General features: G+C 59.5%; 2 protein-coding genes across 9 annotated transcripts; both read right to left on the bottom strand.

Annotated features, from left to right (window-relative positions):
* Positions 1–471: 471 nt before the first annotated feature.
* LOC115639390 (lysosomal acid glucosylceramidase-like) lies at positions 472–12,724 on the bottom strand. Of its 6 annotated transcripts, none has more exons than XM_030542079.1 (14): positions 12,643–12,724; positions 10,160–10,313; positions 9,611–9,829; positions 9,002–9,135; positions 8,465–8,656; positions 8,214–8,360; positions 7,897–8,030; positions 7,110–7,282; positions 6,440–6,677; positions 4,748–4,972; positions 4,488–4,651; positions 3,341–3,466; positions 2,728–2,829; positions 472–808 (listed from the first exon to the last, which is right to left on the bottom strand). In XM_030542079.1, the coding sequence occupies exons 4-14, from the start codon at positions 9,066–9,068 to the stop codon at positions 802–804; spliced, it is 1,575 nt and encodes a 524-aa protein (XP_030397939.1). In that variant the 5' UTR covers positions 9,069–9,135; positions 9,611–9,829; positions 10,160–10,313; positions 12,643–12,724; the 3' UTR covers positions 472–801. The 6 variants fall into 6 exon arrangements, with proteins under 6 accessions (XP_030397939.1, XP_030397940.1, XP_030397942.1 ...); XM_030542080.1 differs by having other exon boundaries at positions 9,669–9,829; XM_030542082.1 differs by having other exon boundaries at positions 9,611–9,795.
* Positions 12,725–15,485: 2,761 nt separating this feature from the next.
* Positions 15,486–27,254, bottom strand: LOC115639305 (protein FAM189B-like). Of its 3 annotated transcripts, XM_030541878.1 has the most exons (12): positions 25,284–27,254; positions 24,275–24,331; positions 23,901–24,011; positions 23,315–23,446; positions 22,891–22,998; positions 22,336–22,496; positions 21,863–21,962; positions 20,715–20,799; positions 19,799–20,389; positions 19,352–19,420; positions 18,718–18,980; positions 15,486–16,942 (listed from the first exon to the last, which is right to left on the bottom strand). In XM_030541878.1, the coding sequence occupies exons 1-12, from the start codon at positions 25,500–25,502 to the stop codon at positions 16,769–16,771; spliced, it is 2,070 nt and encodes a 689-aa protein (XP_030397738.1). In that variant the 5' UTR covers positions 25,503–27,254; the 3' UTR covers positions 15,486–16,768. The 3 variants fall into 3 exon arrangements, with proteins under 3 accessions (XP_030397738.1, XP_030397739.1, XP_030397740.1); XM_030541879.1 differs by lacking the exon at positions 24,275–24,331; XM_030541880.1 differs by lacking the exon at positions 25,284–27,254 and having other exon boundaries at positions 24,271–24,331.
* Positions 27,255–27,701: the final 447 nt, after the last annotated feature.

Here is a 27,701-nt window from a genome sequence, read left to right as displayed (position 1 = left end):
TTTAGACATATTAGATTTTCTCCCTTCGTTTCATCCTGTTGCCAAAGGCTGGAGTTAGAGATGTTTGCAAACCTTAAATTCTGCATTCCCAAGGCTTAAGGAACACGTGGCAACTGCTTTTAACTTTCTTCACTTCAGGATTTCCTGGGTTTATAATGCCTAGCTTGGTGATAATTGCAACATCCCTGTAACATTTGCAGGTTCTGATAGACACACACAGGCTTAATGCCGTTTCAACAGATTGCTGCTGGTGATTTCCCTGCTTTCTATTATTATTACTACAAACTTACCATGAGAACTACATATTACTAGTGATACTGCAAATGAGGTGATGCTGGGGTACATCAACCTTCAATGTTTCATTGATGGGGCAGCTTCCCCACAGCACTTTGGCTGTGCACCCCACTCTGGAGCAGTGCAAAGTAGCCAGAGCACACAGGCCACTTCCCCCCACCCTCCACCCCCCGCCCACGAGTCCCTTGCTCACACCCAGTTCACCTCACACTCCTCTGGGTGCATGCAAGCCCATGTCCACCCTGAAGCTTCCCCCTGTTCCCCTCCCTGATGAGCAGATTGGGTGAAACAAGGAGCTTTTCAAAGCCATTTGTTTCTTTAGGACTGACAGTCTCTCTGCTGTCCAGCCCCACCAGCATCCCTAAGGGCAGGCTGGCTTCATTTACCATGGGTCATTTTGAAAGAGAGCATCTTTGCTGAGGGCACTTTCAGCTTTGCTGCCACTGAGCCAAAGGAGATGGGAGCCAGCCGTTGTGTACGGAACTCTCTGCAGAAGTTGATTAGTTGTCAGTCCCTGTTGAAGAAACTTGCAGTTATGAAGACCGCTGCCAAAAAATTACTATTAATCTTTTCTAAAAACAAAACAAAACAAAGAAAAGTCTTCAACTGTAGTCAATGCACCAGTTTTCAGGGAGCCTGAAGTGGGCAGTTTGAAGCATCTGTTATCCCATTAATAAGATCATTCAGGACACACAGAACAGTCTGACACCAGGGGCTAAACTTCTTAAAGGAACCATTTTAAATTAATTTTTATTCAAAGTAACCAACCAAATTACTTGGCAATGTTCAGAAATTTCATTCTGTGCTCCAAAAGTAGGAGGTGGAACGTGGAGGAAAGTATGCTGTGTTCCTCACACAGAAACCAGTGGTGAAACACCTGCCTTACGTACAAAATGGCTCAGCTTCAGTCACGGGGCCACTGGTCTGCTCGTCCCTCCTAGAGCAGTAAGCCACTGGATCACACTCGGAAGCAGGAGGGGTTAGATTTTGTCCAAGCTTTGGTTTTATCCTCTTGAAATATAACTATGGGTGTTAATCAGTAGCCATATAAATGGCTAATGCTTTTTTGGAATCCTATCAGCTCTTGGCCTCAGTGAAATCTTGTGGCAGTGAGTGCCATAGGTAAATTATGCACCCTGTTAAAATTATTTCTTTTTATGTACTTTGAACATTTATTTCCTTTCAATTTCATCTGCTGGGCCCTTGCTCTGCTATTTGCAGAAAAGGTAAAGATGCTCTCTCACCCATTCCCTATTTCCTCTCCCTCAGGCCTGCTAGCCCTGGGGCAGGTGCTGTCAGAGCACCATGTTCCCTGGGCTGCTGCACCCCCTGCTAGTCAACAATTATTCAGTGTATACAGCACCATCCACAGCATGAATTCTGCCAGGCAAAGTCCCTGGCCTGGGGAGCTTGGTGGGGGTGGAACAGCATCCAGCATGCCCCACTGGAGCCCGATTCTGTCACAGAGGGACAAGGAATGCAGGGCCAAGAGGCTGAATGAGACTGGGCTCTGGTCTGTGACCCCCTCCTCCAGTTATCAGCCACTGTATGGGGTGGGAGGCCAACCTCAAGGAGCTCTCTGCCATTCCACATCTTGCAGCCTGACGGGGGAAGGCCAGAGATGCCGACAGACAGCACCAGAACAGGCAGCCCAGCAAGCCAGCGGGAAGTTGGGAGCCAGCTGTGGCACCCACCCCAAAGATGGACCTCCCTGGGGCAGACCAGTCTGCAGTGCTCAGCCTAGGGGTAATGGCTCCTGGCGGCTGCGCAACACCTGCCCACTGGATCTCCGCATGAAGCCACCGTCCTGGCCCAGGGGACTCGCTTACTACCCTGTGGACTGAGTCTCCAGCAGGGGGTTTGTAAAGGAGACTATTTACCAGCATACTAAGGTGTTTCCCCTCCAGACCCAGCTGTTCCGGTCTCCTTGGTTCAAGCCGGGTCCTGCCCCAGAGGCATCCAAGGAAGTGTCACTGGGGAGGGGGCAGCCAGGGACGCAGCACATGGGAGGGGAGAGGCAGTGAGGTTTTAACTCCCAGTTGATGTAAAGCTTCAGACAGGCACCCAGACCGCTCGCAGCCAGAGGGGGGATGCCCAAAGAGAGCTGCTGTTTGGCAGAGCAGCAGCGATCGTGGTTACAGCACGTGGCTCTCTACTCCTGTGGAGCAAAGGGAGCCAGCTCCCTCTGTCCCCTGGTCCAGTAGGGCCCACCTGGTTCTAGACATGCTGCAGGCTTGTGGCTCAGCTCTGCCCCTGCTCAGGTGCTGTGCTTTGCAAGGGGCAGATCTAGGTGAGCACTGGCCTCCCTGTCCCCCTGAGGGCTCCACCCAGACCTGCCTGCAATGGCCCCACAGAGCGACTCTCCAGAGCAGCATGCCAAGTCCTCCCCCACCCCCCACCTTCCTCTGCCCCAGGCCCCCCGAGCCTTCTCACTGCCGTCTCCACAGGTAGGTCTGGATGGAGTCAGCCGGAGCCACAGCCTCAATGAAGCCAACGCCTGGGTCTGAGATCCTGAATGGCACGTCTGTGGAGTACCTGGGGGGGCGAGGGGCAGAGTCAGTCAGACTGCATGGCTGCCCAGTAGAGCCAGCTCCACTACTGCAGTGCCATGTGGGCCGCAGGAGCAAAGGGAAGGGACCACAGCTAACCTCCCCCTGCTCCCAGGCCCCTCTCCGGATGAGGATCAGTGAATGTGACCAACAGAGCTCTCACCCACCATGTGTTCAGTGCCTCCCCTCTGCCCCCCTGCCAGCTGCTTCCACGGTTCCCCAGTCCCCTTGATTGTACTGTGAGCTCGTGGGAGCAGGGTACGTGCCTCCTGCAGGGCTGGGGGCACCTGCTAATGCTCAGGCCAGCGGCTTGGCCCTCCTCTGCCCCCACCAGCACTGTTCTTGCAGTGCAGTGAGTAACCTGGTTATCTCCAAGTCTCTTTCGTCCTGCCTGCCCCAAAGGCCAACTCCGGGCTCCCAACTCTCATCCCAGCACTGACTCCCTCAGCCCCTGCCCCACTGGACGAGGCTCCCACACTCCAGACCCAGCCACGCACCTGTTCAGGACCACAACCACAGCAGCGCCATCCGGGCGCAGGAAGGCTGCGTACTCCATGCTGCACTTGCAGCTCTTCTTGGAGACAACCAGCCCGATGCGCTGCGAGCCCTCGGGGATGAACTTGCTGCGCAGACAAGAGGGAGTGGTGAGCATAGAGGGAAGGACAGCAACAGTCCCCAGAGACAAGGCTGGGCCAACGGCCGCAGCCTGAGGTGAGAGGGAGAAAGCCTGGCTCACTGGGCACTGCTGTCATTACTGGACCTAAAATTTATCCCAGTTGTGAGCTCTGGCGTAAAAAGGCTGCACAACTCCCTGGGGTGTCAGAGTAACCTAAAACCCTGCCGGCTCAAGCGTGAACCAGGAAATAGGTCACGTTGTTTTCAATCATTAAATTGAATGGGTGCACAGAACCCAAAAGACACAAAGCACGTGAGCCCAAATGCAAAGGGCCTCCTAGCGTCACTCAAGAGCAGTGCTAAAATGACGCAGGTTAAAGAACAGGAAATGTGGAACTGAAAATTAATAAAGCAAAATTGGTGTGTCAAATGTTTGGTGGGCAAAATAATGCAGGAATAAACCAGGCAGGCTGGCCACGTTTTCCCCTTTGGGCGGGGGTTCTTAAAGATACTGGGTGTGAGGGGAAGAGGGAGAACCTCAGCTTCCAGTCACCCAGCAGGCTGCCTGCCTGTTAGAAACAGGAGACATGAATACTCTTTGCAGATCAACATTAACCCTTTCCTTTCCCTCAAAGAAAGTTGTTCTAAAAATGAAAAACTAAGATTTTGCCTCCCAAAGGAGAAAAATTTTCAAGGTTTTAATTAAGTTTGTTTTGCATAATCACCCAATTTCGATTTCTGTATAAATGTTTCTTTTAACTTCTTGTTCTTCCTTGTGTTTAAATCAACAAACTTTCAACTTTAGAACAAAGGGTTTGGGTGTTGGTCAAGAAATCGAGTAAACCGAGGTCCCTCGGAGAAAACTCGGGCCTCTTGGTATCTCATTTTCTGGGCCGGACTGGAAAAGCATTTCACACACCTGTGACTCTTTTGACCCTGGGAGTTCACTCACCAGCACACGTGTACTGAGCCGGCTGTGGGCACAATCTCTGCAGCCCTCACCAGCCGACCAGGAATGTCCCAGCTCACCTGAAATGCCCCAGGTGGTAGAACATGGGCTGCTTGTAGAAGAGATCCTTTTTCCTGTCCACGATGACTGGGCTGTCCACGTAGTTCTGGACCCAGTTGGGCCCCCCCTCCAGGTCCAGGGCCAGGTTCCAGTCGATCCAGCCGGTGACAAAGTTGTTCAGGTCCTGTGAGGGGATGGCAGAGATGCTCAGCTGGAGGCAAGGGACAGGGCAGGAGATGCTCCCAAGGCAGCCTGCGTGAGGGACCCGAGCGGGCCTTACCGTCAGGATGCTGTGGCTGTACTGGTTCCCCCGATCCCAGCAGCCCAGGATAACATCCCTCTCCCAGAAGTGGGACCCAATGCAGGCCTCTGTGGCCAAGATGAAGTAATCAGGGAAGAGGTCATGGGTCGGTAACAAGGTGTCCTCTACGGGAGCAATGAAATCCAGGTACCAGTGGACGCCGATGCCATGGACGTAGCGAGCAGCATTTGGGTCACCCAGTATCTGGGAAGGAAGGAAGGAGGAGCAGTCACTTACTGGCCCAGGCCTTCAAGGGCCTTCCAGACCCACACCCTTGGAGACAGCAGCAGAAAGAATGGCCCAGCGACGCAACCCATTGGAGAGCACACTCCAGATGGGCTCTGCCCAACAGCACAGGTCCAAGCACTCTGCTGCCCTGAATGACAGCGCAGGTGCCGAGAGATCAGCCCCTATGCCAGCCGGGACACAAGAGCTGCTCACAGCTCTGCAGCTGGGAACAAGTCCAGAGACCAGGGCAGCACAGGGTGCTGGCAGGACTGTCTCAGCACTCCGCTCTGCGCTGGCCCACCCAGACATTGCGAGGGAAGGCCAGGATTTCCTGGGTGGAAAACAAAACGCAGGACAAGCCCCTGCTGCTTCCCAGGAAGCCAAGATTACTCGGGGCCCAAGAGTCCCAGGAGAACAGCCAGGGCAGGAGCCCCTGGGGCTCCCTAGCCAGCCAACTTTACCCCTGCTTCATCCAGGCTGGACATCAGGCACTTGGTTCCTAGCCAGGTCTCTACCACGGCCGGTCCCTGGGAAACCCAGAGGCTGCATCCTCGAAAGCAGAGAACAGGCAGATAGGGCCAAGCACCCCCAGCACTGAGAAGACCCTGCAGCCCAAGCAGAGAGCAAACGGGTCCCACAAATGAAAGGAGCCATCGGAGAGCTGGGAGCTCAGCGCCCTGGGTTGCTGGGTCCTGGCTCCCCCAGACCCCAGGCATCATCACACCCATGCAGATCGGCTGAGAGCACCGGATGTGTGCTTGGGAACCCCAAGCTGGGCAGCCCGTGGGGACTGGGGGGAGCCCCATGCTGGGCTTGCTATTCTCCATCAAAACTCCCCCAGGGCCAGGAGCTGCTTTGCTGCAGCAACTGCTGGTCGCCACCAGTGTCACCTCCTGCCTGCCTAAAGCACAGCCTCCTCCACACTGCGAAGCAGGGCCCAGCCTCCAGGCACTGCTGTGATAAACAACATGAATGGGAGGGCTGGCAGCTCTCCTGGGAGCAGCGGTTGCCAAGCCAGGCGGCCAGCACAGCCTCCACGCTTACAGCCAGGCCGAAAGGGCTGGAAATCAGAGGCAGCTACATGGAATCCCACTGCCCCAGCGGGCACCTTGAGGAAGGATCAGGCAGCTGTCTCTGGAGAGCTGTGCTCTCTGCCCCAGCAGGCCCGCAGTCATCCAGGGGTAATGGGAGCAGCTTTGGCAGGACTGGGGTCTCCCTGTATGTCCTGAGAGCACCCAGCCCTTGGAAGAGGGAGCACCCTGCTCAGCCTGGCGGGAAGCCCAGCAGGGCACACGCCAGGCACCGCCAGGAATGTGCCGGTTGAGTATGCTCAGACCACAGGCCAATCCCAACACGCAGTATCTCCCCACAGAGCAGAGCTCATGCACAGCCAGCCCCAGAAGAACAGGCGAAGGAGCAACAGGCCCCAGTGTGCAGACTCACCACTTTGGCCCAGCGTGGGAGCAGCATTCTGTTGTCATCCAGCATGATGAGCTGGGTGCCCTTGTGCGAGCTGTTGGCCAGCGCCGGGCCCAGGTCCTGGGCAATGAAGTCCCGCTGGTGCTCGGCAGTGAAGCCCAGGCACTGGAAGGGGTAGTTGTTTATCAGCCCAGCCGTGGGCTCGTTCTGTGCCGTCACCGCCCAGAACGTCAGGTTGTGCTTGGCGTATTCGTCCAGGAACCTGGGGGCCGGGGACGAGAAATATTAGCAGCTCCAGCCCCATCCCCCAGTGCCCCTCCTAGTGTGCAGAGACCAGTCCCCCTACCCCCCACTCGCATGGACTGTACAGACCTCGCTCACAGTCTGTCATTCTGCTGGCTCAAGGAGCTCACACCCAGGGCCGACCGGAGGGGGGGTGGGGGGGAGTCGGGACAAATTACCGGGGCCGGCAGTCCGGAAGGGGCCTGGGGTCCGGCCTTGCTGGGGGGCCCGAAAAAAATTTTTCATCGGGGCCCAAATCTGCTCTCAGCGGCCCTGCTCACACTGACTCCTTCAATGGCCCGTCCCGCCCCTTCCCTCGCACAGCCCCAGGGCCACCTGTACCCACCAAGACCCACTCCCCATCCTGCCAGCTCCTCTCCCAGGAGAGCCCCCGCCCCAGGCTGCCCTTTACCTGATGAAGTAGTTGGCCCAGGTCTTGTGATACTTGTCCCCTGGCTTCCCCTTCAGACTTCCCTTCCCTTTCATCTCCCCGTTGGTTTTCATCCAGACTGGGGATGACCAGGGACTGGCGACCAGGGACAGTGGCTTCTTGGACAAGGCCATGGCTCGATGGAGAATGGGGATCTGAAGGGACACAGCATCGGAACCAGCTCACCATATGCCGCGGGGTCTCAGGAAGGAACGTGCCTAGACACAATGGTCCCCTGAGGGCTGCTCCCTCTAAGGAGGGCAGCACGTGGCAGCTCAGGGCTGCAGACGCAGAAGTGAGCCCAGAAAGGCTGCAAGACAGGGGCGCTGGGTCACTCGCTCCCCACTCACTGCATAGATGGGACTTTCCCCTCACAACCTCACAACTCGCCACGCAGGAGGGGCTGGGAGACGCCTGCCCTGCAGGGCTGTCAAGGCAGCCAAGGAGCATCTGATGGACACCCAGAGCAATGGCTGAGGGGTGAGTGCCACAGGGGGGTGGGGGGTCATCCCCGGCCCATGATGGCCACAGAAAATACTCTAGATGAGATGGGGCCTGGGAGCTTGGTTGGGGAGCAGAAAACCTGAGCAAATTGGGACTGGCCACTCCCTGCTCCATCTTGTGCTTCAGACCTCCCCATGGTTGGCCCGCCGTGGCTAGGCTCCCTTCCCCACAGCCAGGCCCCCTCATCCTTCCTGCCTGGGCCCCCTCACTGTGGCCAGCGTCCTTCCCCCTCAGCAGGGTCCCCTCCCCATCCAGTGCTGCTCACTTTCAGCTTTGTATCCTCATCCTTCAGGGTAAAGTTGAGGAGCTGGTAGTCGTAGGGGGTGTCGTCATAGCTGTAGGGGTGGGTGGAGAAGTCACAGCTGGCCATGGGGATGCGGAGCAGGTTGTACTCGATCCCTGTGGGACAGGAAGGAGGTGACTCAGCTCCCAGTGACTGCACATGGGGACAGGGGGCCTCAGGCTGCAGGACACGGGACGTGCAGCTCCTGAGAGCCATGAGCCCAGAGCTGGGGCCTGCCTGCCCCCCACCAGCAGGTCAATTCCATACATTCCTGCCCCAAATCAGCCCCCAGCTCTCACCTTCCTCCATGAAGTAGGATGCGAGCAGGTGGCGTTGAGTCTCCTTGGACAGGGACAGGATGTTCATCGCGGCTGAGTCTGTGACGGAGCCACCAAAGCCCTTCACTTTCTGGTACCGCTGTGCCGTGTCCAACTTCAGCAACAGATCTGCAGAGCAGAGAGCAGCCCAGCTCAGAGCCCTGCAGCTGGCAGCAAGAGCCAGGGACAGCGGCCAGCCCTGCCCTTGGCATCCCAAGTGCCCAAGCTGATACCTGGGGCCATGGAGTCGCTCTGGAACCTCCCCTCGCTGCGTTCCAGCCGCTTGCCCATCTTGCTGCTCTCATACTTGGCGTACGTGCCCAGGGCCGGGACGACAACGGGGTCCAGCGTGTCACAATAGGAGGCATTGCACTCACACGCCATCAAGCCATGGCCAAAATATTGGGGGCTGCAGGGACGACTACCTAGGGATGAGGAGACAGACAGGGCTGGGGCAGGGCTCCGGGTACAGTTTGGGGCTTCTCCACCCCTCCTGGGAGAGGATATCCCCCCCGCCCTGACCAATCCCATTCCTCCGAGTTCTGGGGATGCCCCGAGAGAGGTCCCTCCCACACAGTCCCAGGCACCCATCCCAGGTGCAGCAGGGTTCTCAGCACACCCGTTTGGTCCCTCAACCCCCAAGACTCCTGCGCCAGCCAATACCCCACTACGCCCCCCACCCCCACCCCGAGGAGAAGCGCAGAGGCTGAGCTGCACCCAGGAGGAACTCTCCCCCTGGGGCACACACATGACACATCACAAGCACTTACCTGCCACCCTGGGCACTGTCTGGATGAAAAGGAACCAGCCCATGATGCTGGCACACCCGGCCCACATGGCGCCTTTCCTGCCCAGCGCCACCCCCACAGCCAGTCCCAGCGAGCACGGCACTGGGCACCTGGGCCTGAAAGCAGGATGGAGGCTGTGAGTGTCGGGGCCGCTGCGTCACTCGCTCCCCACTCACTGCGCCCTCAGCAGCTCCAGCCTCAGCAGCAGTCAGGCGAGCCCAGCACCACGGGGACTCCTGGAGCAGCACAGAGAGGCGGCCACCTGCCGGCGGAGGTTGTCAGGGAGCTGAGCCGCTCTGGTAACTAGCGTCTCGATCTCACCTCCCTGTCCTGTCCTTCAGCCCAGCCAAACCCAAGCTGTGACTCAGCAAGGCCTCCACCTCCACAGCCAGCCCCAGCCTCTCTTTTAAAGGGAGCCTTGGCTCCAGTCCCTCCCACATCTGATCTCATTTCCCCAAGTCTCGTCCCAACCACTCCCCTAGTCTCCTTCAGCCACCCTGACTTTGTCCCTTCTTATCCAGCAGCCCCTGCTCCTGGGATACCAGCTAATCCTTCCCCTCACCCTGAACCCCACCTGCCCCTGAGGCTCACCTGACCCAGCACTTAAGCGGTTGTAGTGGGCACCTCAGAACTCTGGTCTTATATTTACCAACTTCATTAATGATCAGAGCAAGGGAGCAGAGAGCAGGTCCATCCCATTCCCACACAACACTGATCTGTGCATTGGTGCCGGCCCCAGCCAGAGAGAATCAGGAGGCCCTGGAACCATCAGACACCTGGGCAGGAGACGATGACAGCATGGGACTCACCCTGTGAGGGCACAGAGTGAACGACAATGGGTGGGAGAGACGGGGGAAGGCGGAGAGAGAGGAGCTGGGTGCTGACGTAAGGACCCCATCCATCTTCCCTAGCCAGTAACACAGGCATCTTTTGCAATGGCTCAGTTCCACCTGACCTCGATTACGAAGGCAGCCTTAAAGAGGGACTAGCAAATGCCCAGTCATACCAAACTACATCTACTGCCACACGACTTCTTACAGTGTCCTTATTAACCCTGGCATCCTGGTCAAATTCCCACTTGGGCAATACTCTGCCAAACAAGAATTCCCTGCAATGTCAGGGGATGGAGTTATTACTCACTTCCTGTAACACTTGTTGAGCCGTTCTTCCTAGTACACAACTGCTGCATTCCACCCTGGAGCTGGGCGCATTTCAGTAGTAAGTACTCACTGTGTGGAGAATATGCAAAGTGCTTACTGATGCCTCTAGCTGAAAAGCACTGTGGGACAACACACTGAAAATAAAACCAAAAAAGAAATCTTTGACCCTGCCAGCTGTAGGTTAGTTCAGGCCACATGGGGAAGAAAAGTTACTTAAAATCTGGATAATTGGTAATGTCACATTCACCTCTTGCCTGGAAATGACACCCACTCCCTCCCTGAGAACATGCATGGTCATTTATCATAGTCCAAGACTCACTCTGGTTTAGACTGCCAAGAATTCCCTTTTCCCCAAGAGATAGATTTGGAGAGGATGAGGCCACATAATTATCGCACCTTTACTGGGATTATTTTTCCTGTGGATTCCACATCAGGATTAAAATTATGAATTTGAAAGAGCCTAGATCAAAACTCCAGCACTAGCCCTGATTGACTGCAGGCCTCTGTGCTTGTCTCCACGGGTCCTTGAGGCAGGGATTCATAGATTCCAGGACTGGACGGGACCTCGAGAGGTCATCGAGTCCAGTCCCCTGCCCTCATGGCAGGACCAAATACTGTCTAGACCATCCCTGACAGACATCTAACCTACTCTTAAATATCTCCAGAGATGGAGATTCCACAACCTCCCTAGGCAATTTATTCCAGTGTTTAACCACCCTGACAGTTAGGAACTTTTTCCTAATGTCCAACCTAAATCTCTCTTGCTGCAGTTTAAGCCCATTGCTTCTTGTTCTATCATTGGAGGCTAAGGTGAACAAGTTTTCTCCCTCCTCCTTATGACACCCTTTTAGATACCTGAAAACTGCTATCATGTCCCCTCTCAGTCTTCTCTTTTCCAAACTAAACAAACCCAATTCTTTCAGCCTTCCTTCATAGGTCATGTTCTCAAGACCTTTAATCATTCTTGTTGCTCTTCTCTGGACCCTCTCCAATTTCCCCACATCTTTCTTGAAATGTGGTGCCCAGAACTGGACACAATACTCCAGTTGAGGCCTAACCAGCGCAGAGTAAAGCGGAAGAATGACTTCTCGTGTCTTGCTCACAACACACCTGTTAATATATCCCAGAATCACGTTTGCTTTTTTTGCAACAGTATCACACTGTTGACTCATCTTTTGCTTGTGGTCCACTATGACCCCTAGATCTCTTTCTGCCATACTCCTTCCTAGACAGTCTCTTCCCATTCTGTATGTGTGAAACTGATTGTTCCTTCCTAAGTGGAGCACTTCTCATTTGTCTTTATTAAACTTCTTCCTGTTTACCTCAGACCATTTCTCCAATTTGTCCAGATCATTTTGAATTATGACCTTGTCCTCCAAAGCAGTTGCAATCCCTCCCAGTTTGGTATCATCTGGGAACTTAACAATCGTACTTTCTATGCCAATATCTAAGTTGTTGATGAAGATATTGCCCTGTGTGCCCTTCTAATGCCATAAAGAGTCCTGGGTGAGAAACAGAGATTGGGCTAACAAAACAGAACACTGCTGGCCCCACCCCCTCATTCAGGTCCTATTGGTATCCAGGAAGCAGGCGGGCTGCTGCTAAAGGACCTCCCCCAAGCCTAAGGGGAGGATCCACAGGTCTGTGACACCAAATAATTGCGTGGGACAACCTATGAAAAAAGCAGGATTGGGAATGAGGTCACAGGACTAAATGAAGGGAACCTGATGGGGACATCGAGCAGAGAACCCCAGACAATGCCCACTGCTCCTCAAAGGTGTCAAGGGAGCCAGCGGACACCACCCAGAGGAACTCTGCCCTGATGCATGAACGGACGGAGGAGTGGAAATAGGCCCCACGGTTGCAGGAAATCCCATCGGCCAACCTCCTCTCCCCCCACTCATTCAGGTGCTAGGCAGCTGGCACCCACAAGCACCAGGAAGGATGAGGGGAGGGGCTCAGAAAAAGCCTTGATATTAATCTGACTGGCAGAGTCAAGCACTTCCCCTGGGGCTGGCTGGACAAGCTCCCACTCACTCGGCCCCTCCCTGCCAGCCACATGGGGCAGGGGAAGAGTCCCACGACTGCCCCACCAAGCTGCAGACCCAGTGGGAGAGGCTCCAGGCCCCTGAGCAGCGGGGGGAGCAGGCTGCTGGAGCAATTTGTATAGCTAGGGTGCTGAGAGCCACTGAACCCAACTGTAAACCCACTTCAGGCCAGCGGGTGTGGCAGCCCCCCCGGACCCCTAGTTCCAGCACCTATGGGGGGGCAGCTGCTCCCCTGGCTGGGCACCCGGCGGCCGTATCCCAGCACCTGTCTAACAGCGCCAGCCTCAGTGTGCCGGGCTGAGCAATGGGAGCAGCGGCGGGGGCCGATCCCGGGCCACAAGCCGCCTCCTCCCCGCCGCACCTGTCCACGGTGAGAACCCAGGCGTCCGGGCATCCGGCTCCTCCGGCCACTCACCTGCGGGACCGGCCGGCGCCAGGGTCCGGCAGCAGCGACCGCTCCGCGGCCTCTCGCAAGCGCGGACTGGAGTGGACCGAGAGTCACATGACTGCGGTCACATGACCCTGCCAGCTGCGCCCGGAGGGGACGGGCCCGAGCCCGAGCCGAGCCGGAACTGCCTGGGGCTGGGCCGGGCCGAGCCGGAACTGCCTGGGGCCGGGCCGGGCCGGGCCGAGCCAGAACTGCCTGGGGCTGGGCCGGGCCGGGCCGAGCCGAGCCGAGCCGGAACTGCCTGGGGCTGGGCCGAGCCGAGCCGAGCCAGAACTGCCTGGGGCTGGGCCGGGCCGGGCCGAGCCGAGCCGAGCCGGAACTGCCTGGGGCTGGGCCGGGCCGAGCTGGGCCGAGCCCGAGCCGAGCCGAGCCGGAACTGCCTGGGGCTGGGCCGGGCCGAGCCGAGCCAGAACTGCCTGGGGCTGGGCCGGGCCGGGCCGGGCCGAGCCCGAGCCGAGCCAGAACTGCCTGGGGCTGGGCCGGGCCGAGCCGAGCCAGAACTGCCTGGGGCTGGGCCGGGCCGAGCCGAGCCCGAGCCGAGCCAAGCCGAGCCCGAGCCGAGCCAGAACTGCCTGGGGCTGGGCCGGGCAGCCTGGGCCGGGGGCTCCGCCAGCCCATCACACCCGAGTTCCAGTGGCCCGGGGGCTCGGTCCGGCCTGCGGCCTCTTCCCACCGCTCTCCCCGGGGCGCAGAGGACACGGAGTCCCGCAGCAGGTCCCCTCTCCCTGGGCTGCCGAGAACCACGGTGCCAGCTGGGGAAGTGCAGGGGCCCGGGAGCAAGTGGGGAGACCAGGAGCCCGTCCACCTTCCAGTCCCCCCAGCAGCCCCTTCACTTATACTCAGGACCCTCAGTTCTGTGAGCAGCTCCCCCCTAGAGCTGAGAGATCCCCTTAGAAAGGCAGCAAGAGGTGGCAGATGCCCACAGCCTGCCAGCAGAGACAGCACGGTTCGCACACCCTGGCCCCAGTCCTGCAGTGAGTCCCTGGCCTGTTGTGCAAGGGCCTGGAGAGTTATGTAACGGTCGCTCTCTCTGGCACATGCACTCAGCCCACTGCCTGCACCTGCAGTTCCCCTCAAATGCCTTCCCCCCCCCCAGCTTGGCCCCCAGTCCCAGCAGCCTATGCTGCCCCCTTCCATCCCCCCACAATCAGCTGAGCAGTTTCCCCAAGGAGTGTGCAAGCTGCTGCTGGTAGCCCAGGCCAGTCTGGTGGCGTGTCTCAGCTGCACAGCGAGGGAAGCACTCTCTCTTTTGGCTCAGGGTAGCTCCTGCCCACCCACAGCCGAGGAAGCAGAGCCCAGGACCAAGACTCCTAAGAAGCAGCCCAATTCTCCAGCCAAAAGCTAGAGTGGGGCTGGAGCTGGGAGGGACTGGCCTCCTCCCACGCACGTGTGCACCGAACAGATCCACCCACCGAGTGCAGGCTCATAGAATGGAGGACAGGCCGGGACCTTCAGAAGTCAGCTAGTCCAGGCCCCTGCCCGGAGGTAGGAGTGAGTATTATCTAACCCCGGCCTGCCAGGTTTGTCTAACCTGTTCTTGAAAACCTCCAGTGACTCTGATTCCACAATCGTCCTAGGTCATTTGATCCAGTGTTTGACTCAATGCACATACCTCCCCCCGCACGGCTCTCACACCTTGTGCCCAGACACACACCTCGCCCAGCACAGCCCTCACACGTTGTGCCCAGATGCACACCTCCCCACAGAGCCCTCCCAGACTGTGCCCAGACGCACACCTCCACACACACAGCCCTCACACCTTGTGCCCAGACGCACACCTCCCCCCGCACAGCCCTCACACCTTGTGCCCAGACGCACACCTCCCCCCACACGGCCCTCACACCTTGTGCCCAGACGCACACCTCCACACACACAGCCCTCACAGGCTGTGCCCAGACGCACACCTCCACACACACGGCCCTCACAGGCTGTGCCCAGACGCACACCTCCACACACACAGCCCTCACAGGCTGTGCCCAGACGCACACCTCCACACACACGGCCCTCACAGGCTGTGCCCAGACGCACACCTCCACACACACAGCCCTCACACCTTGTGCCCAGACGCACCTCCCCCCGCACGGCCCTCACACCTTGTGCCCAGATGCACACCTCCCCACAGAGCCCTCACAGGCTGTGCCCAGATGCACACCTCCCCCTGCACGGCCCTCACACCTTGTGCCCAGACGCACACCTCCCCCTGCGTGGCCCTCACACCTTGTGCCCAGACGCACACCTCCCCCTGCGTGGCCCTCACACCTTGTGCCCAGACGCACACCTCCCCACAGAGCCCTCACACCTTGTGCCCAGATGCACACCTCCCCCCGCACGGCCCTCACACCTTGTGCCCAGATGCACACCTCCCCCCGCACGGCCCTCACACCTTGTGCCCAGACGCACACCTCCACCCGCACGGCCCTCACACCTTGTGCCCAGACACACACCTCCACCCGCACGGCCCTCACAGACTGTGCCCAGATGCACACCTCCACACACAGCCCTCACAGGCCGTGCCCTGACACACACCTCCACACACACAGCCCTCACATGCCTCCATACACAGATGCACCCCCCCCGCCCCACCACCTGCAATGACCAGATTCCCCCCACACACACACAATGCCAGAATGGGACCATTGTCCCTGTCCCAGAGAGCGGTATGTTTTCTTTCTCATGACAGATTAGTGAGGGCCCCAGGGCTCCTTCCCCCACTCTCCTGGATTGAGCCAGAGCTCTTCCCAGCTGCAGAATGGAGGCAGCCAGTGCAGGTCCATGGCAGGCCGGCCAAACACCAGGCAGCCCAAGCTGGCTCCAAGGGTGTATAACTTTATTTGGTTTCTTGTATAAGTGTCAGTGCAGCTTAAAGCGCCTGCAGTGGAGACTCCCTGCAGGAGTTCCCAACATGCTTCCTGAGGTAAAAAGGTGCAACCCACACTCCCCCCGCCCGCCCCAGAATGGGGAGAGCTGCATCGCGGCATGCGGCATACAAGCAAGGGCAGCGGTTGGCGGGGGGGAGGAGGAAGAGGCTGCCAGAGCCCAGGGATGGGGACTCAGTGCACAGAGGGCTTTGGTTTTGCCCCTAAACCTGGTGGGGCCAATTGACCCCAGCTCCCAGAAGCCCTGCTGGAAGCTGGGCCTTGGTTGTGCCCTGGCCGTAGCCCCATTCTCAAGCCAGAGCTCCAGCATAAGATCCAGGCCCATAGCTCAGGCCAGCCCAGGGTGGGGCGATGAGACGGGCTGGAGCAGAAGGTCACTCTCTAGGGGAAGGGGCTGCGGACTTGCCAGAAGAGGAGGGCAGTTGTAGGGAAGCCCAGCTTGGTCTGCCCGGCCCCTCCTTCGCCCACTCCAGAAAGGGGTGCATAGCATCTACGGGGAGCAGGGCTGAGTTGGGCTCAATCTCCCTGGCACAGATGGCGAGCATTCCCTGAAGGCAGGGGCCACATGAGGCCCAGGCCTGTCGTGGGAGGACATCACCGGGCACATTGAGCCCAGCTCCCTCACCCTGGGAACCATGTTAGCGTCTGAACCAGCAGACTGCAGAGCAGGAGGCAGGACCAGGCTCAGCCCCTGCTCTTAGGTTATTACTACAAGGAGGGCCTGTATGGACACCCCCACACACACACACACAATGCGCAATAGCCCTGTCCAATATACAGCAAGGGCTTAGCCCCAGGAACACCCCAAAGTACGCTGGCCCCTCGGAGTGAGCACGGGGGCAGGCACTGCCTCTCAGCACAAAGCAGGCTGTATCCATGTTCCCCAGTCCCCAATGCAATCTACAGACTGCAGCACCTCCTCCTTCCCAGAGTCCCACATGGAGATCTGCCGAACCAGGCCACGATGCTCTGCCCTTGGCAATCTGCGTTTGTGTCCCCAGCTTGTGCTTTCTCCCACTGTCACCTGGCAGTGAGGAACGTCTGCAGGGAATGAGCCAGCCCATGGCCCCTCCCCAGCACTGGGGGGAAGGCCTGCCCCGGCTGCTTCCAGTTCTCGCTGTGGACCCCAGGCAGAGAGCCTGATGCTGGTGGAGACTCCCAGCTGGGCTTGGGCATGAGGGGGTCAGACAAGGCTGAGGGCAGCGTGGCGGCTCTCCTCAGAGGATGCTCTCTTTGTAGACCCCGTTGAGGCGGTGCGGACGGCTGCGCTCCAGCCGGCGGGCAGACAGGAGGCGACGCAGCGAGGAGGTGGAGCTCAGGTCCCCACAGCTCTGCAAGTGAATCCCTTCTGGCAGCGTGTGCTCTTCTGCCTGCCACGGGCTCCAGGGCACCTGGCAAGCCACAGCAACAAGGGCAGGGATGAGGACAGCAGGAACCTCGCCACAAGAGCACATCCAGGAGAAGCCCTGCCAGGCAGAACAGCCCCCAGCGAGTGCTGGGATGCAGACTGGAGGGGTGGGGGCCGCCCCAAAGAGGAGCCCTGAGAACCCAGGGAGCAGGCACCTTCCCCCCAGTCACCCCTGAGCAGAGAGGCCAGAGCCAGGAGGCAGCTGGCCCTGGCGCGTGACAGTGAGAGCAGGCTGTGACTCAGCTAGGCAGCAAGCAGAGGTGGTGCCTGCTGTCCTGGCCAGGAAGGCAGAGTAGCCTTGGGACTCCCCAGAGCAGTTTCCAGTGCACAAAGTCAAGAACAGCTTCAGGGACCCAGGGAAGGATCAGAACTCTCCAGGACAAGTAAACAATCTCCTGGGCTCAGGCCCATCAGGTCTCTCACAGCGGCTTTAAGCTCCCAAAAGGGGCGAGCTGTGACCGAGCATCGTCCCAGGGACAGAGCTGCCCTGCACTAGGAGGGGAAGGTGAGTGCATAAAGTCTCAGCTCAGATGCCAAGATCGTGACCTAAAAGCTTCATTAGAGTAGGGAGCCTAACTGCAATCTGGAGAGATGGCTGCAGGATGAGGAACGTCAGCATGGGTGGCCTGGAAAGGAGAGTGCAGGGGAAGAGGGCTGGTGACATGCGGCAAAGGTATGCACTGGGCCCACAAGCTGCAATTACAGACCAGCCAAGCCCCAGAGTTCCTGGAGACTGTTACCCAATGCAGGCTGGGTCCTTCCAGAGCCTCCTGCACTGAGCAATGCAGGCAGCACCTCACTGACCTCCACTAACCTGGGAGCAGGGAAGGGTCATGGGCACCTTTTTACAAGTGGGAAACAGAGGCCAAAGTGGGACTGAGTGGCAGAGCCAGGAGCACTGAAGGACTCAGGAGTCCCCTGCTCCCAGACAGGCCCTGGACCACAGGGACACTGAGCTCCAGACTGCAGAGCCACATCCTGGCCCTACACGTCCCACTGATGTGGGACCCATCCCCTCTCCTAGCTGTAGCCGCCATTGCTTCCTCCATGAAGCCCAGGCGGGAACCAACAGAGAGAAACAGGCAGGCCCCCGGCTCCTCCAGAACAAGGGGCAAATGCTCCCGAAGCCCAGGGCATTCAGGAGCCTGAGAAGCCCTGCTCAGAGAAAAGGGAGCAGGACCGGCTCTACCATTTTTGCCGCTCCAAGCAAAAAACAGCTCTGACTGCAGCTGCCCAAACTGCAAAAAAAGCCCCCCAGGCTGTGCTCCCCCAAGAATGGATGGATGCCACGCCAGGCACATGCTTGCTCTGCTGGTGCCTGGAGCCGGCCCTGACAGGGAGGGGCAGCTGAGAGCGCCAAGGCAATGGGCAGGTGTTTGCAGGGGCTATGGCAGCCCGAGGGCCAATGTGGCCTGGGGGAGAACATACAGAGGATCATGTCCCTCTCATGAGCTCACTGTTGGGCACCCAACCAGGCAAGCATAGAGAAAGGCTGGGATAATCAAGGGTTAATAGGTTGACTCTGCAGCAAGTGGCTTCAGGACACCATCGCCCAGCAAGAAGGGACCTGGGAGCCCCCAGCCAAGCAGACTCCCCAGGGAAGGGCAAATGCAGGGGAGGCCGAGGTAGACAGGACTGGTCCTGGAAATGCCTGTAGGGGACAATCCAGGCCTGGGCCCAGGGGGATGGGCAGCACAGGGCCTGCTGGGGGTTCTCAGCAGCCCTGCATGCAGAGCGTGGCCAACACGGAGCCCCTACCTGTTTGTGGCTCTGGGAGCCATGCCCAGCCATCTCCACACCAGACGCCAGGCTGCGTTTGGATCTTTGCAGGAACCTGGCCAGCAGCCCCCGGGTACCACGACAAACCTTCAGATCCCCCAGGGAGCGTGTTGCTGCCTTCGACAGCTGCTGTGTCACCTTCTTGGGCACTGGCAGCGTGTTCTTCCTGGCAGAGGCAGCCCGGAGGAGCTGGGGCGAGTCGCAGTGCGAGAGCCGGAACAGGCAGGCCTCAGAGCACAGTCCTGTAAGGAGACTGGCCAGTGAGAACCGCCGCCGCAGGGGAACACGGTGGGGAGGGGAGAAAGCACCGGTCCCAGGGGTTCCCAGAGGCTGTGGCCAAGAGGCCCAGGCTGCAATGCACTCCGTGGGGGTGAAGGGCCTTCCTACTGAGCCAGCCTCCTCCAGCAGGGGATGCTCTAGGGAGCAGGGCAGGAGCACTGGTTGTGGGGGAGCTCCAGGCTACTCTGCTCCCAGCCGCCCCCGGAAGGGGCACTACAGCACACTGCCAGCCACTTCCAAGTAAAGGCGGTCACTCGTCAGGCCCCCAGTGATTTCCAGCCCATCCCCCAGGTCTTATGTCGGACACTCATCCTAAGCCTGACTCGGCCCTGACCTGTGTCTGCAGAAGAATTGGATGCATCATCCTCCAGCGCTTTGGTATAAAGCAGATCCCTCAAGTCGACTGGAAGGAGAAAGAAAGCCAGTGGTAAATACTCAGGCTCTACCCTCCTCCTGCCCCGATCCCATCACAGCGGTGTGCACCCGTTCCCTCACACAAGCACTGTGCATGGGTCTGCCATCGCACACTCCAGCCCCTGCATGGGCCAGTGGCACCCACTCACTGCCAGGTGTGCACCAGTCCCCTGGCATGAGCTGCATATCAATCTGTGCACCAATTCCACTCTGTGCCTGCAAACCGCACTCACCCAACCTATCAGTGACCACTGACAAGCAACCCCCAGAACACCCCTTGGTCCATCCCCCACCCCAAGTGCGTGAGTGAAAACAGACACACATGGGGACCCACATCAGCCCTGCTCCCCCTGCAATTCCCACCTACCAGGATCACCGGCAACAGCAATGCCGGGGTCGCTGTGCGACCGCACGAGCGGCCGTTGGCTCAGGCCCCAGGCTGGGCTCAGCAGGCAGGACGTCTCACTGTTGCGTCGCTGACGGCCGTGGTGCCCGCGATCTGAGTACAGGGAGCCGGTGGAGCTGGTGCCCTGATGCCCTGGCAGCAAGGTCTTGCCCTTGAGTCGCACCTCAGGGAAGCAGGGCCCAGCGCAGCGAGCCAGCCCTTCCAGACGATTGCAGCTGTGGGTGATGGCCCCGCCTGGCTCCAGGAGCCTGTCGTAACTGGGATCAGGGGTGGAGCAGGAGTAAGAGCGCTCCCCCCGCACCCGGGGCCGGGGCATATCCTCGAAGGGGCCCTGCAGGCCCAGCGTGGGGCTGTGGGGATGGTGGCCACACTGCACGCAGTCCATGCTCAGGCAGTAGTCTGCGCGGCTGCGCTGGATGGAGCGGAAGAGGACGTAGTCCACCGAGCGCATGGAGCCCTGCAGCTCCAGCAGGCAGGAGTCCTCCGAGGGGCTGCTGTCGCCGGGGATGTCGATGATCTCGGACATGACCAGGGAGCCACTATCCATGGACGCTGCAAGGCATGCAGGCAGAGCGGGATGCACAGGGTTCTCTGGGAGGGATCGGAGCACGTCCCCAGGGTACCTGCCTTGGGAACTCCAAGCCCAGCCTTGTGGGGGACCAGCTCACAGGCACAGGACTCCAAGCTCCACCCCTACTGGGCACGTGCCACTGTCCTTGCACCCAGCCAACAGGCACAGCGCACCCATATGGTGCTCACCAGGACTTTACCCCTGCCTCTCCAGCCCCCAGCTCCCACCCAGTCATGGGCAGACGTGGGCACAGGCAGCTCCCTCCTCCCAGGACCCTGCCCCCAGCTGCTGCCCAAGAACCGTTACCTTCCCCACTGAGCACGATGGAGGGGACGTGGTCGCAGGTGCAGCCGTGCGACGGATCCGTGAGCTGCAAATCAAACAGCGTGGCCTGCAGAGTGGGCAGAATCACGTCACATTACAGAACCATACGCAGGCCGTACGGGCAGGGAGATGCTGCACACTAGGCTCTCCCCCCAGCCACTGCTCCTGCCCCACAACCCCACAATGCCCCCTGCTGAGAGAGGCTGGCACTGGCGTAGCCGGGAGCTCCCCCTAGTCAGCACTCCTGCCCTGCCCCCCCTACAGCACCCCCTGCTGGGAGAGGCCAGGGCTGGCGCAGCCGGGAGCTCCCCCCAGCCTGTGCTCCTGCCCTGCCCCCCCCCTACAGCACCCCCTGCTGGGAGAGGCTGGTACTGGCGCAGCCGGGAGCTCCCCCCAGCCAGTGCTCCTGCCCCCAACAGCCCCTGCTGGGAGAGGCCGGGGCTGGTGTAGCTGTGATAGATACAGCGAAATGTAAGCAGTGTGCTGTGGCCAGGTTGGCCCCAGGAGGTTACACAGACAGGGCAAGTGAGGTAGGCTGCTACCTCAACACCCCACCCCAGTCTCTCTAGCACCACAGTGCAGTCAGTGACTGGCTGAGGAGACAGCAGCAAGAACGTGCCACTCGCACCCTGGGCCTCAGCGTCTGGGTCCCCTGGAATCCATTACGGTTAGAACATTAGAACGGCCGTACCGGGTCAGACCAAAGGTCCATCTAGCCCAGTGTCCTGTCTTCCGACAGTGGCCAATGCCAGGTGCCCCAGAGGGAGTGAAGCTAACAGGCAATGATCAAGTGATCTCTCTCCTGCCATCCATCTCCACCCCCTGGCAAACAGAGGCCAGGGACACCACTCCTTACCCACCCTGGCTAATAGCCATTTATGGACTTCACCACCATGAATTTATCCAGTTCTCTTTTAAACCCTGTTATAGTCCTAGCCTAGTCCTGCATCCCCTCACCCAACCCAGCTCTGGCTTCTCCCTCACCCTTCACTTTGTGGTTTGACCTGGGGCACCCTGAGCCTCTAGTGAGAGGACTGGGCCAGTCACCACCTGCTCCTCACCAGCCACACCTCTTTGCACAACGGCCAAGCCCTGGGCCTGGCCAAGCCAAGAGCCCCTGGGCTCCTTACCTGGCTGACTGCCTGGAGTCCCATGACAGTCTCATAAGATGGGGGGAAGTCGGTAGGGTAGAGAGGCACAGGGCTGTCCATGGAGCCGTTATAGGTGATGCTGTGGGTCCACATGGGAAAGGTGCATCAGCCACAGTGGGGCACCAAACCTCCCATGGAAACAGCCTAGGGGAGGTCCAGGCTGAACCCTGCCTGGAGTTACCCCTGGGTCCCCCCTAAGCCCTGCCCTGGCCTCCCTCTCCCTACCTCTGCCCCCAACCCCAGCTTGGCTCCACCCCTGCTCCCAACTACCTCAGACTTCCCTGTCCCCCAGCCCCATCTCAGGCTCTCTCCTCACTGCCCTCCCCCACCCTGCCCTGTGCTCCTGCTGATCCTGTGTGTCCCTGGGGTCCCCTCACCCACAACTCAGCAATGGGCTTCCCCTCCCTGCCTCAGAGCTCACCCCACTGCCCTCCCCTCCAGGGTGTCAGTACCTCTGGGCATCGGTCTCGGAGCTGCAGGTGTACTCCGGCGGATAGTATGGGGGCGGTGGCACCGGGGGCACAAACTCCTCCAAGTCCATCATGTTCTGCAGGAAGGGGTCTGGAGGCGATGTGCACTCCAGGGTCACTGAACTGGAGCGCTGCGGGGCCAGCTGCAGGGAGAGGGGAGTGAGGGGGAGCCTGCCAGCGCCCCAGGACAGGTGCCTAGGTTGGGTACAGGACACATCCCCTTCCCCTGCTGTTGGCCCTACTCACCCAAAGAGGTGTCGAGGGAGCAGCTCCAGTGCCCCCTACTCCAAGTCCCTGCACATTGCACCACTGCAAATTCCAAGGAGCTGCTGCTTGCGTCCCTGGGGACAGGCAAAGCATAGGGATCATGGGCAGGGGACATCCCCGCCCCCCGGGGGGGAAGGAGATTGGAGGGCAGGATCCAGTCCCAGCCAGGTTCTCTCCAGCATCCCCAGGGCCTGACCCTCCAACCCTGAGCTGGATTCCTGTGGAGCGGAATTCTCTGGGAGAGGAGCTGCAGGCCAGGCTAGGACTCACCACATGGATAATGTCTAGGGAGAAGATCTGGATGCAGCACATGACAGCTGAGAGCGTGCAGACAATGGTGGAGAAGATGGTTAGGCCACAAACACTGAATAGAAGATCCTGGGACGGAGGAGAGATGGGAATGAGTCCCAGAGATGCTGCCCAGAGTGTGCGTAGGCTCTGTGCAGAAAGCAGAGAGCTCCCCCAGACACCAAGCTGCCTACCCCAGTGCAGAGAGCTGCCCCCCAATGCAGAAAGCATAGAAAGGACCTCCCAGATACAAGCCACCCAGAGAACTGCCCCACCACAGACACCAGCAGCCTCCACCCCAGTGGAGAGAGCCCTGATCAGGCTCCAAGCCCCCCCCGACTTCCCCACAGAGAACCCCTGCAGACTGCAAGCCTCCCCACCTGCCCAGTGCAGCCAGCCCAGTTACCTTCAGAGCCATGCGGACGCTCCGGCAGTCAGGGCTGGGGAACATGGTCAGTGTCTCGCCCTGTCTGCTGCAGGCAGGTCCCATGGATGGGTACTCAGAGAGGACCTGGCAGCAGACACAGGAGTCCTTCTCCTGGAGGGAGGAGAGACCCAGCGTGAGTACGGTTGTCAATTCTGGTTGGATGTATTATTGGAGGTTTCATCATATGGCATAATCTTTCATTAAGATTAATCTTTAATTCCTGGAGGGTTGGCAACCCTCAGAGTGAGGAACGGCCAAGTTCCAAGGCCCAGACACAAGGAATCCTGCCACTGCCAGTAGGTCCCCGGGAGAGCCAGCCAATAGGTCCCTTCCGCAAGAGCCAGCCCCAAGAAGTGTCCCAGCCTAGCCTCCCTTCATGCAGCTGGGATACTGCCCCTCCCTCCCATGGCCCATTGCCCTGCTCCAGGCACTCTGCTCGGCCACAGGCATTGATCTGCAGCCTCCCCCAGGTGTGCCCACTCCCCAAAGGGCTATCACCCAGCCCCGGATGCCCCAGCCCCAGGAGGCAGAGTTCCTCCAAGGGCTGGCCTGGGTCAGGCCTTACCCTAGTGCAGGCCTCCAAGGACTTCACCAGCTGAGCATTCTGGCAGGAGAGGATGGAGCCGGCGAGGCTCAGCATGATGCCCAGCACGGAGAGCAGTGTGAAGAAGGTGATCTGCAGGCAGGACAGACAGAGGCCATGAGCTGGCACATTAGGGGAATGAGAGGCAACAGGCCAGCGTGCATGTTAGAAGACTGCACATGTGATACAGGCATGTGTGCGCAGGGGATTGCCTCTTCGCTCTGCCCTCCCTGTCCTGGAGCTGGATGGGGGAGAAACAGGGGACTGTGGTGGCCCAAGACAGAAGCTGGGTGAGGGGCTGGGCCCTGCCCTGGGTCAGTGAGGACGCCCACAGCCCACACACAGGACACACCTACCACCAGGGTGAAGGGCCGCTTCCAGGAGACAATGCCGACGAGCCCGGACAGCGCCAGCTGGGGGGACAGAAGCACAGGAATTACAGTGGGAAGGAGAGAGGAAGGGCAGGAGGCCTGAGACCCCCACAGGCCATGAACCCTCCTCTGAGCCCTGTAGCCCCCAAAGCTGGTCCCAGAGGGACTGGGGCCAAGGCGGAGCCTCAGGAGTGGGGCCCATCCCGGGTGGCAGCAGCAAGGCCAACAGGCAGGAGCCAGAGAATAAGGGAGCTTGAGGAAAGTGCTGATTCAGGGCACTCTGGAGAGCCCAGGGCCTGCAGGCAGCTCCGAGCAGGACAGCAGGACCATGGCCAGGCATCCCCCGGCAGGGGTCTGTGCTGCTGGAACAGGCAGGAGGGGTGGGTCCAAGGTGAGCTGGGGGAGGGGGTGTCAAGTGTCTGGAACACAGAGCAAGAATCCAAGAGCTGCTGAGGGCCTCTCCCAGCTCCTCTAGGCTGCAGCCCCATTGGTAAGCCAGGGACCATCCTGAACCCCTGGGATAGTAAGGGGATAATAAAGGCTGTTGCACACCCTCCCCCCTGGGCCAGGGAGGGCTACGGCTGATGGCCTCGGAGATGGGGAAGTAGCAGTAGCACCATGAGGGCAGTGAGCTTGCCTGGAGGATGTACAGTGGGAAGCCAGTTCAGGGGCATTTGCCCCAAGGCCAAATTCCCAGCCCTGCCACTACCCAGTCTGGGTGTCTTGGACCAAGAAGAGCAGGGAAAATGCATTGCTGAGAAGTATTTTGGAAACTCTCCTAGCCAACAAAAGCTAGAGGGGAGGAGTCTTCCCTCCCCCGTCCCCCAGCCACACAGTAGCTCACTCCCACTGCCTCCCCAATCAGACCCCGGAAAAGCCAGCAGCACACACAGTTGGCCACCCAAGGCCTGGGCCAGCACCTCTGAGCTGCTTGGGGACTCCCTAGTTTCCCTGCAGATGGCAGCTCCTTGTCTGTGAGAACCAGGAGACTCACCAAGAAGCCGGCCCAGGAGGGGCAGGAGTGCCGGACCTTGGTGGAGGGCGTGATGGTAGCTGCCACAAGGCTGAAGGTGAAGATGAGGATGCCCAGGATGACCTGAATGAAGCCCAGCACCAGCAGGATCTGCAGCCAGGTCCTCTGCACTCGGAGATGGGTGATGCTGCGGGAGGAGCGGCCAGTCAGGGAATGGCTGGAGTCGCTGGTTGATGGCATGACTCATTTCCAGGTCAGGAAAAGACAGAGTTCTGACCTAGGTGGTGCGTGGGAACCCTGGTGCAGTTAACGGAACTGATGCCAAAGGGTGCAACAGTCACGACGCGGGGCTGGCTGGCTGGCCTGCCCAGAAAAGCAGCCAGGACCAGATCAAGCAACACTTGCTTTTCTGGCTGAAATCTGTGCAGTTTTTGTTCCGTTCTCTCTGTTCCTACTGCTCTGAGCTGGCCACGTGCTGCCCCATCCACCCTGGGGCTGGGAGTGGAGATTCTGGATCAGGCAGGATTGGGGACCCTGCTTTCTGACTTTGGGGTTCACTGTACCAGCCTCAAGCACTTTGGCAAAGCCAGTCTGGATCCAACTCTTCTCAGTCACAGAACAAGCTGCCCTGGGATCCTCTGTCTCAGCATCCTGCCCGGGGCAGAGAACATCTGGCTCAATACTCCTCACCTGACACAGAACATCTTCTCAGAACCTGGGTGTCCCACTGTGTTCTGCCATCCCTGAAAGCAGCTCCAAGGACCGCATGGAGCTGAGGTTGGAAGCACCCAGGGTCAGACCTGCAGGTAAATGTTTTGCTCCATAAAGACACAGAGACGTGATGGGAGCTGCCCTCTCCAGGCCAGGGCTCTGAAACCGGAGGAGATACTGGAAAAGGGGAGCAGCCAGGCTTGATGGGGTAGAAGTGTCTCATCCACCCTCCCAATTGGGTTTAGGAGCATCCTCAAATCCAGTTCTCTCCCCAGGGAGTTTGGAGGGTGTCACAGACCAGCTAGGGAACACTGAGTTCGCCTCTCTCCCAGTGAGGGGTTCTCAGGCGACATTGACACTCCCAGCTCCAGAGACTTTCCCCAGCTTCCACTACCGAGGGTAAAAATGGACCACTCTTCCCCGAGCTGAGTGCTCCGGCTCCACGCTCACCAGACAGCCCTGCTTAGCAGGGACTTGCCCTGCTACCATCCCCACTCCCTCAGGCCTAGGGACTGAGCTGGGTTCACTTGACTTGAATGCTGGGATGGTGTTTCAATCCCCAAACACCCCTTATGTTGACATCTAGGCAGCAGCCAAACAAAAGGTGGGGGAGGAGGAGATACCCAGCAAACAGGAATCCTGCCAGGCAGAGCTGAGCATAGAGTCAATTAAATGTTATCCATAAAACTGGGGGGTTCAAGACTCCTGCACCCAGCAGCTGCTGGCTACAGCCAGCCAGGCGTTGGCCCTAGTCCCGGGCGGTCTGCGGGGCAGGACTGGCCACTTCCCCCATGGCGAGTCCGCTATTAACCCATCTCCGGCAGGCAGGATGCTCAGGCACCAGATAGACAAAACTTAGTGGCTCCTAGAAGATTAATGACCAGACAGAATCCGCCCGAAGCCCATGGAGGAGCTTGGGGCGAAGAGGGAGGGAGCAGCAGCCGGTCCAGGCGCAGACAGCGGGATGGGGGAACGGCTCTGCACTGCAGCCTCTGCCCAGGGCAGTTCCAAGGCAGGCTCCCGAGAAGCGAGGCCCGAGCTGCCCCCGAAGCTGCAGCGACGCGAGGGCTCTAGCGCCAGGGTCCCAGTCTCCGCAGCGCCAGCCGGGGTCGGTGCAGGGGGCGCGGGGCTCCCGGTCTCCCCAGCCGGGCGCCAGGGAAGGTGCAAGGCTGTGGGGAGCGGAGGGGGCTGGAACCCGCTTCTGCGCCTCGCCCCGCGCTGCAGCAGGAGCCGGCCGAGGGAGGAGCCGCGGAATCTACGCTGCCTCCGACTTGCATCGCCCCGGAACGCTCAGCACTGGGCTGATGCTGCGGGGAGGGGAGGGGGGCGGGGGACACGCCCCTTCGCGCTGCACCTTGGGAGTTGTAGTCTCGGGGAGGCGGGGCCGGGAGGGTCAGCGGCACCCAGATGTGAACCACGGACCCGGCTGGGGCCCTGCTCGGGCAAGAGAGCGACCACATGAGCATCAGGCTGCGCTGGCCAATGAGAACGCGGCCAGGCTTTCGGGGGCGGGGGGGCCTGCTCCAGCTGTGCCCAGTACTTCTTCCGGGCTGGGAGGGGGAGCCCCCTCCAGCCGTGCCCACTGAAACTCCGCTTCCCCACGCCCACACACACAGCTGGAACTGCCCCACAAGTGGAAGAACCGCTGCAGCTTGGCTCTTGGGGGCATTTCAGACGGCTGAGTCAACAGGGAAAGGAATGAGCTGTGAGAGCAGTGCTGCCATTAAA

The sequence above is a fragment of the Gopherus evgoodei genome, chromosome 24 (genome assembly GCF_007399415.2).
Source record: "Gopherus evgoodei ecotype Sinaloan lineage chromosome 24, rGopEvg1_v1.p, whole genome shotgun sequence".
NCBI classification, from domain to species: Eukaryota; Metazoa; Chordata; order Testudines; family Testudinidae; genus Gopherus; species Gopherus evgoodei.
Note: the sequence above shows the minus strand (reverse complement) of the source record. Positions and strands in the feature narration are given on the sequence as shown.

Bases quoted from the DNA above. Each gene is read 5' to 3' on its own strand.
- LOC115639390 (XM_030542079.1), bottom strand. From the start codon at position 9,068: ATGTGGGCCGGGTGTGCCAGCATCATGGGCTGGTTCCTTTTCATCCAG. The intron at 7,283-7,896 runs GTGAGCAGCACT...GTGTCCCTTCAG, and splicing joins ATGAGGATACAAAGCTGAAA to ATCCCCATTCTCCATCGAGC. The intron at 4,652-4,747 runs GTAAGGCCCGCT...ATCCCCTCACAG, and splicing joins ACAGCCACAGCATCCTGACG to GACCTGAACAACTTTGTCAC.
- LOC115639305 (XM_030541878.1), bottom strand. From the start codon at position 25,502: ATGCCATCAACCAGCGACTCCAGCCATTCCCTGACTGGCCGCTCCTCC. The intron at 20,800-21,862 runs GTAAGGAGCCCA...CCCACTCTGCAG, and splicing joins GACTCCAGGCAGTCAGCCAG to GCCACGCTGTTTGATTTGCA. The intron at 18,981-19,351 runs GTCAGGGCCGAG...GTCTCCTTACAG, and splicing joins CAATTCTTCTGCAGACACAG to GACTGTGCTCTGAGGCCTGC.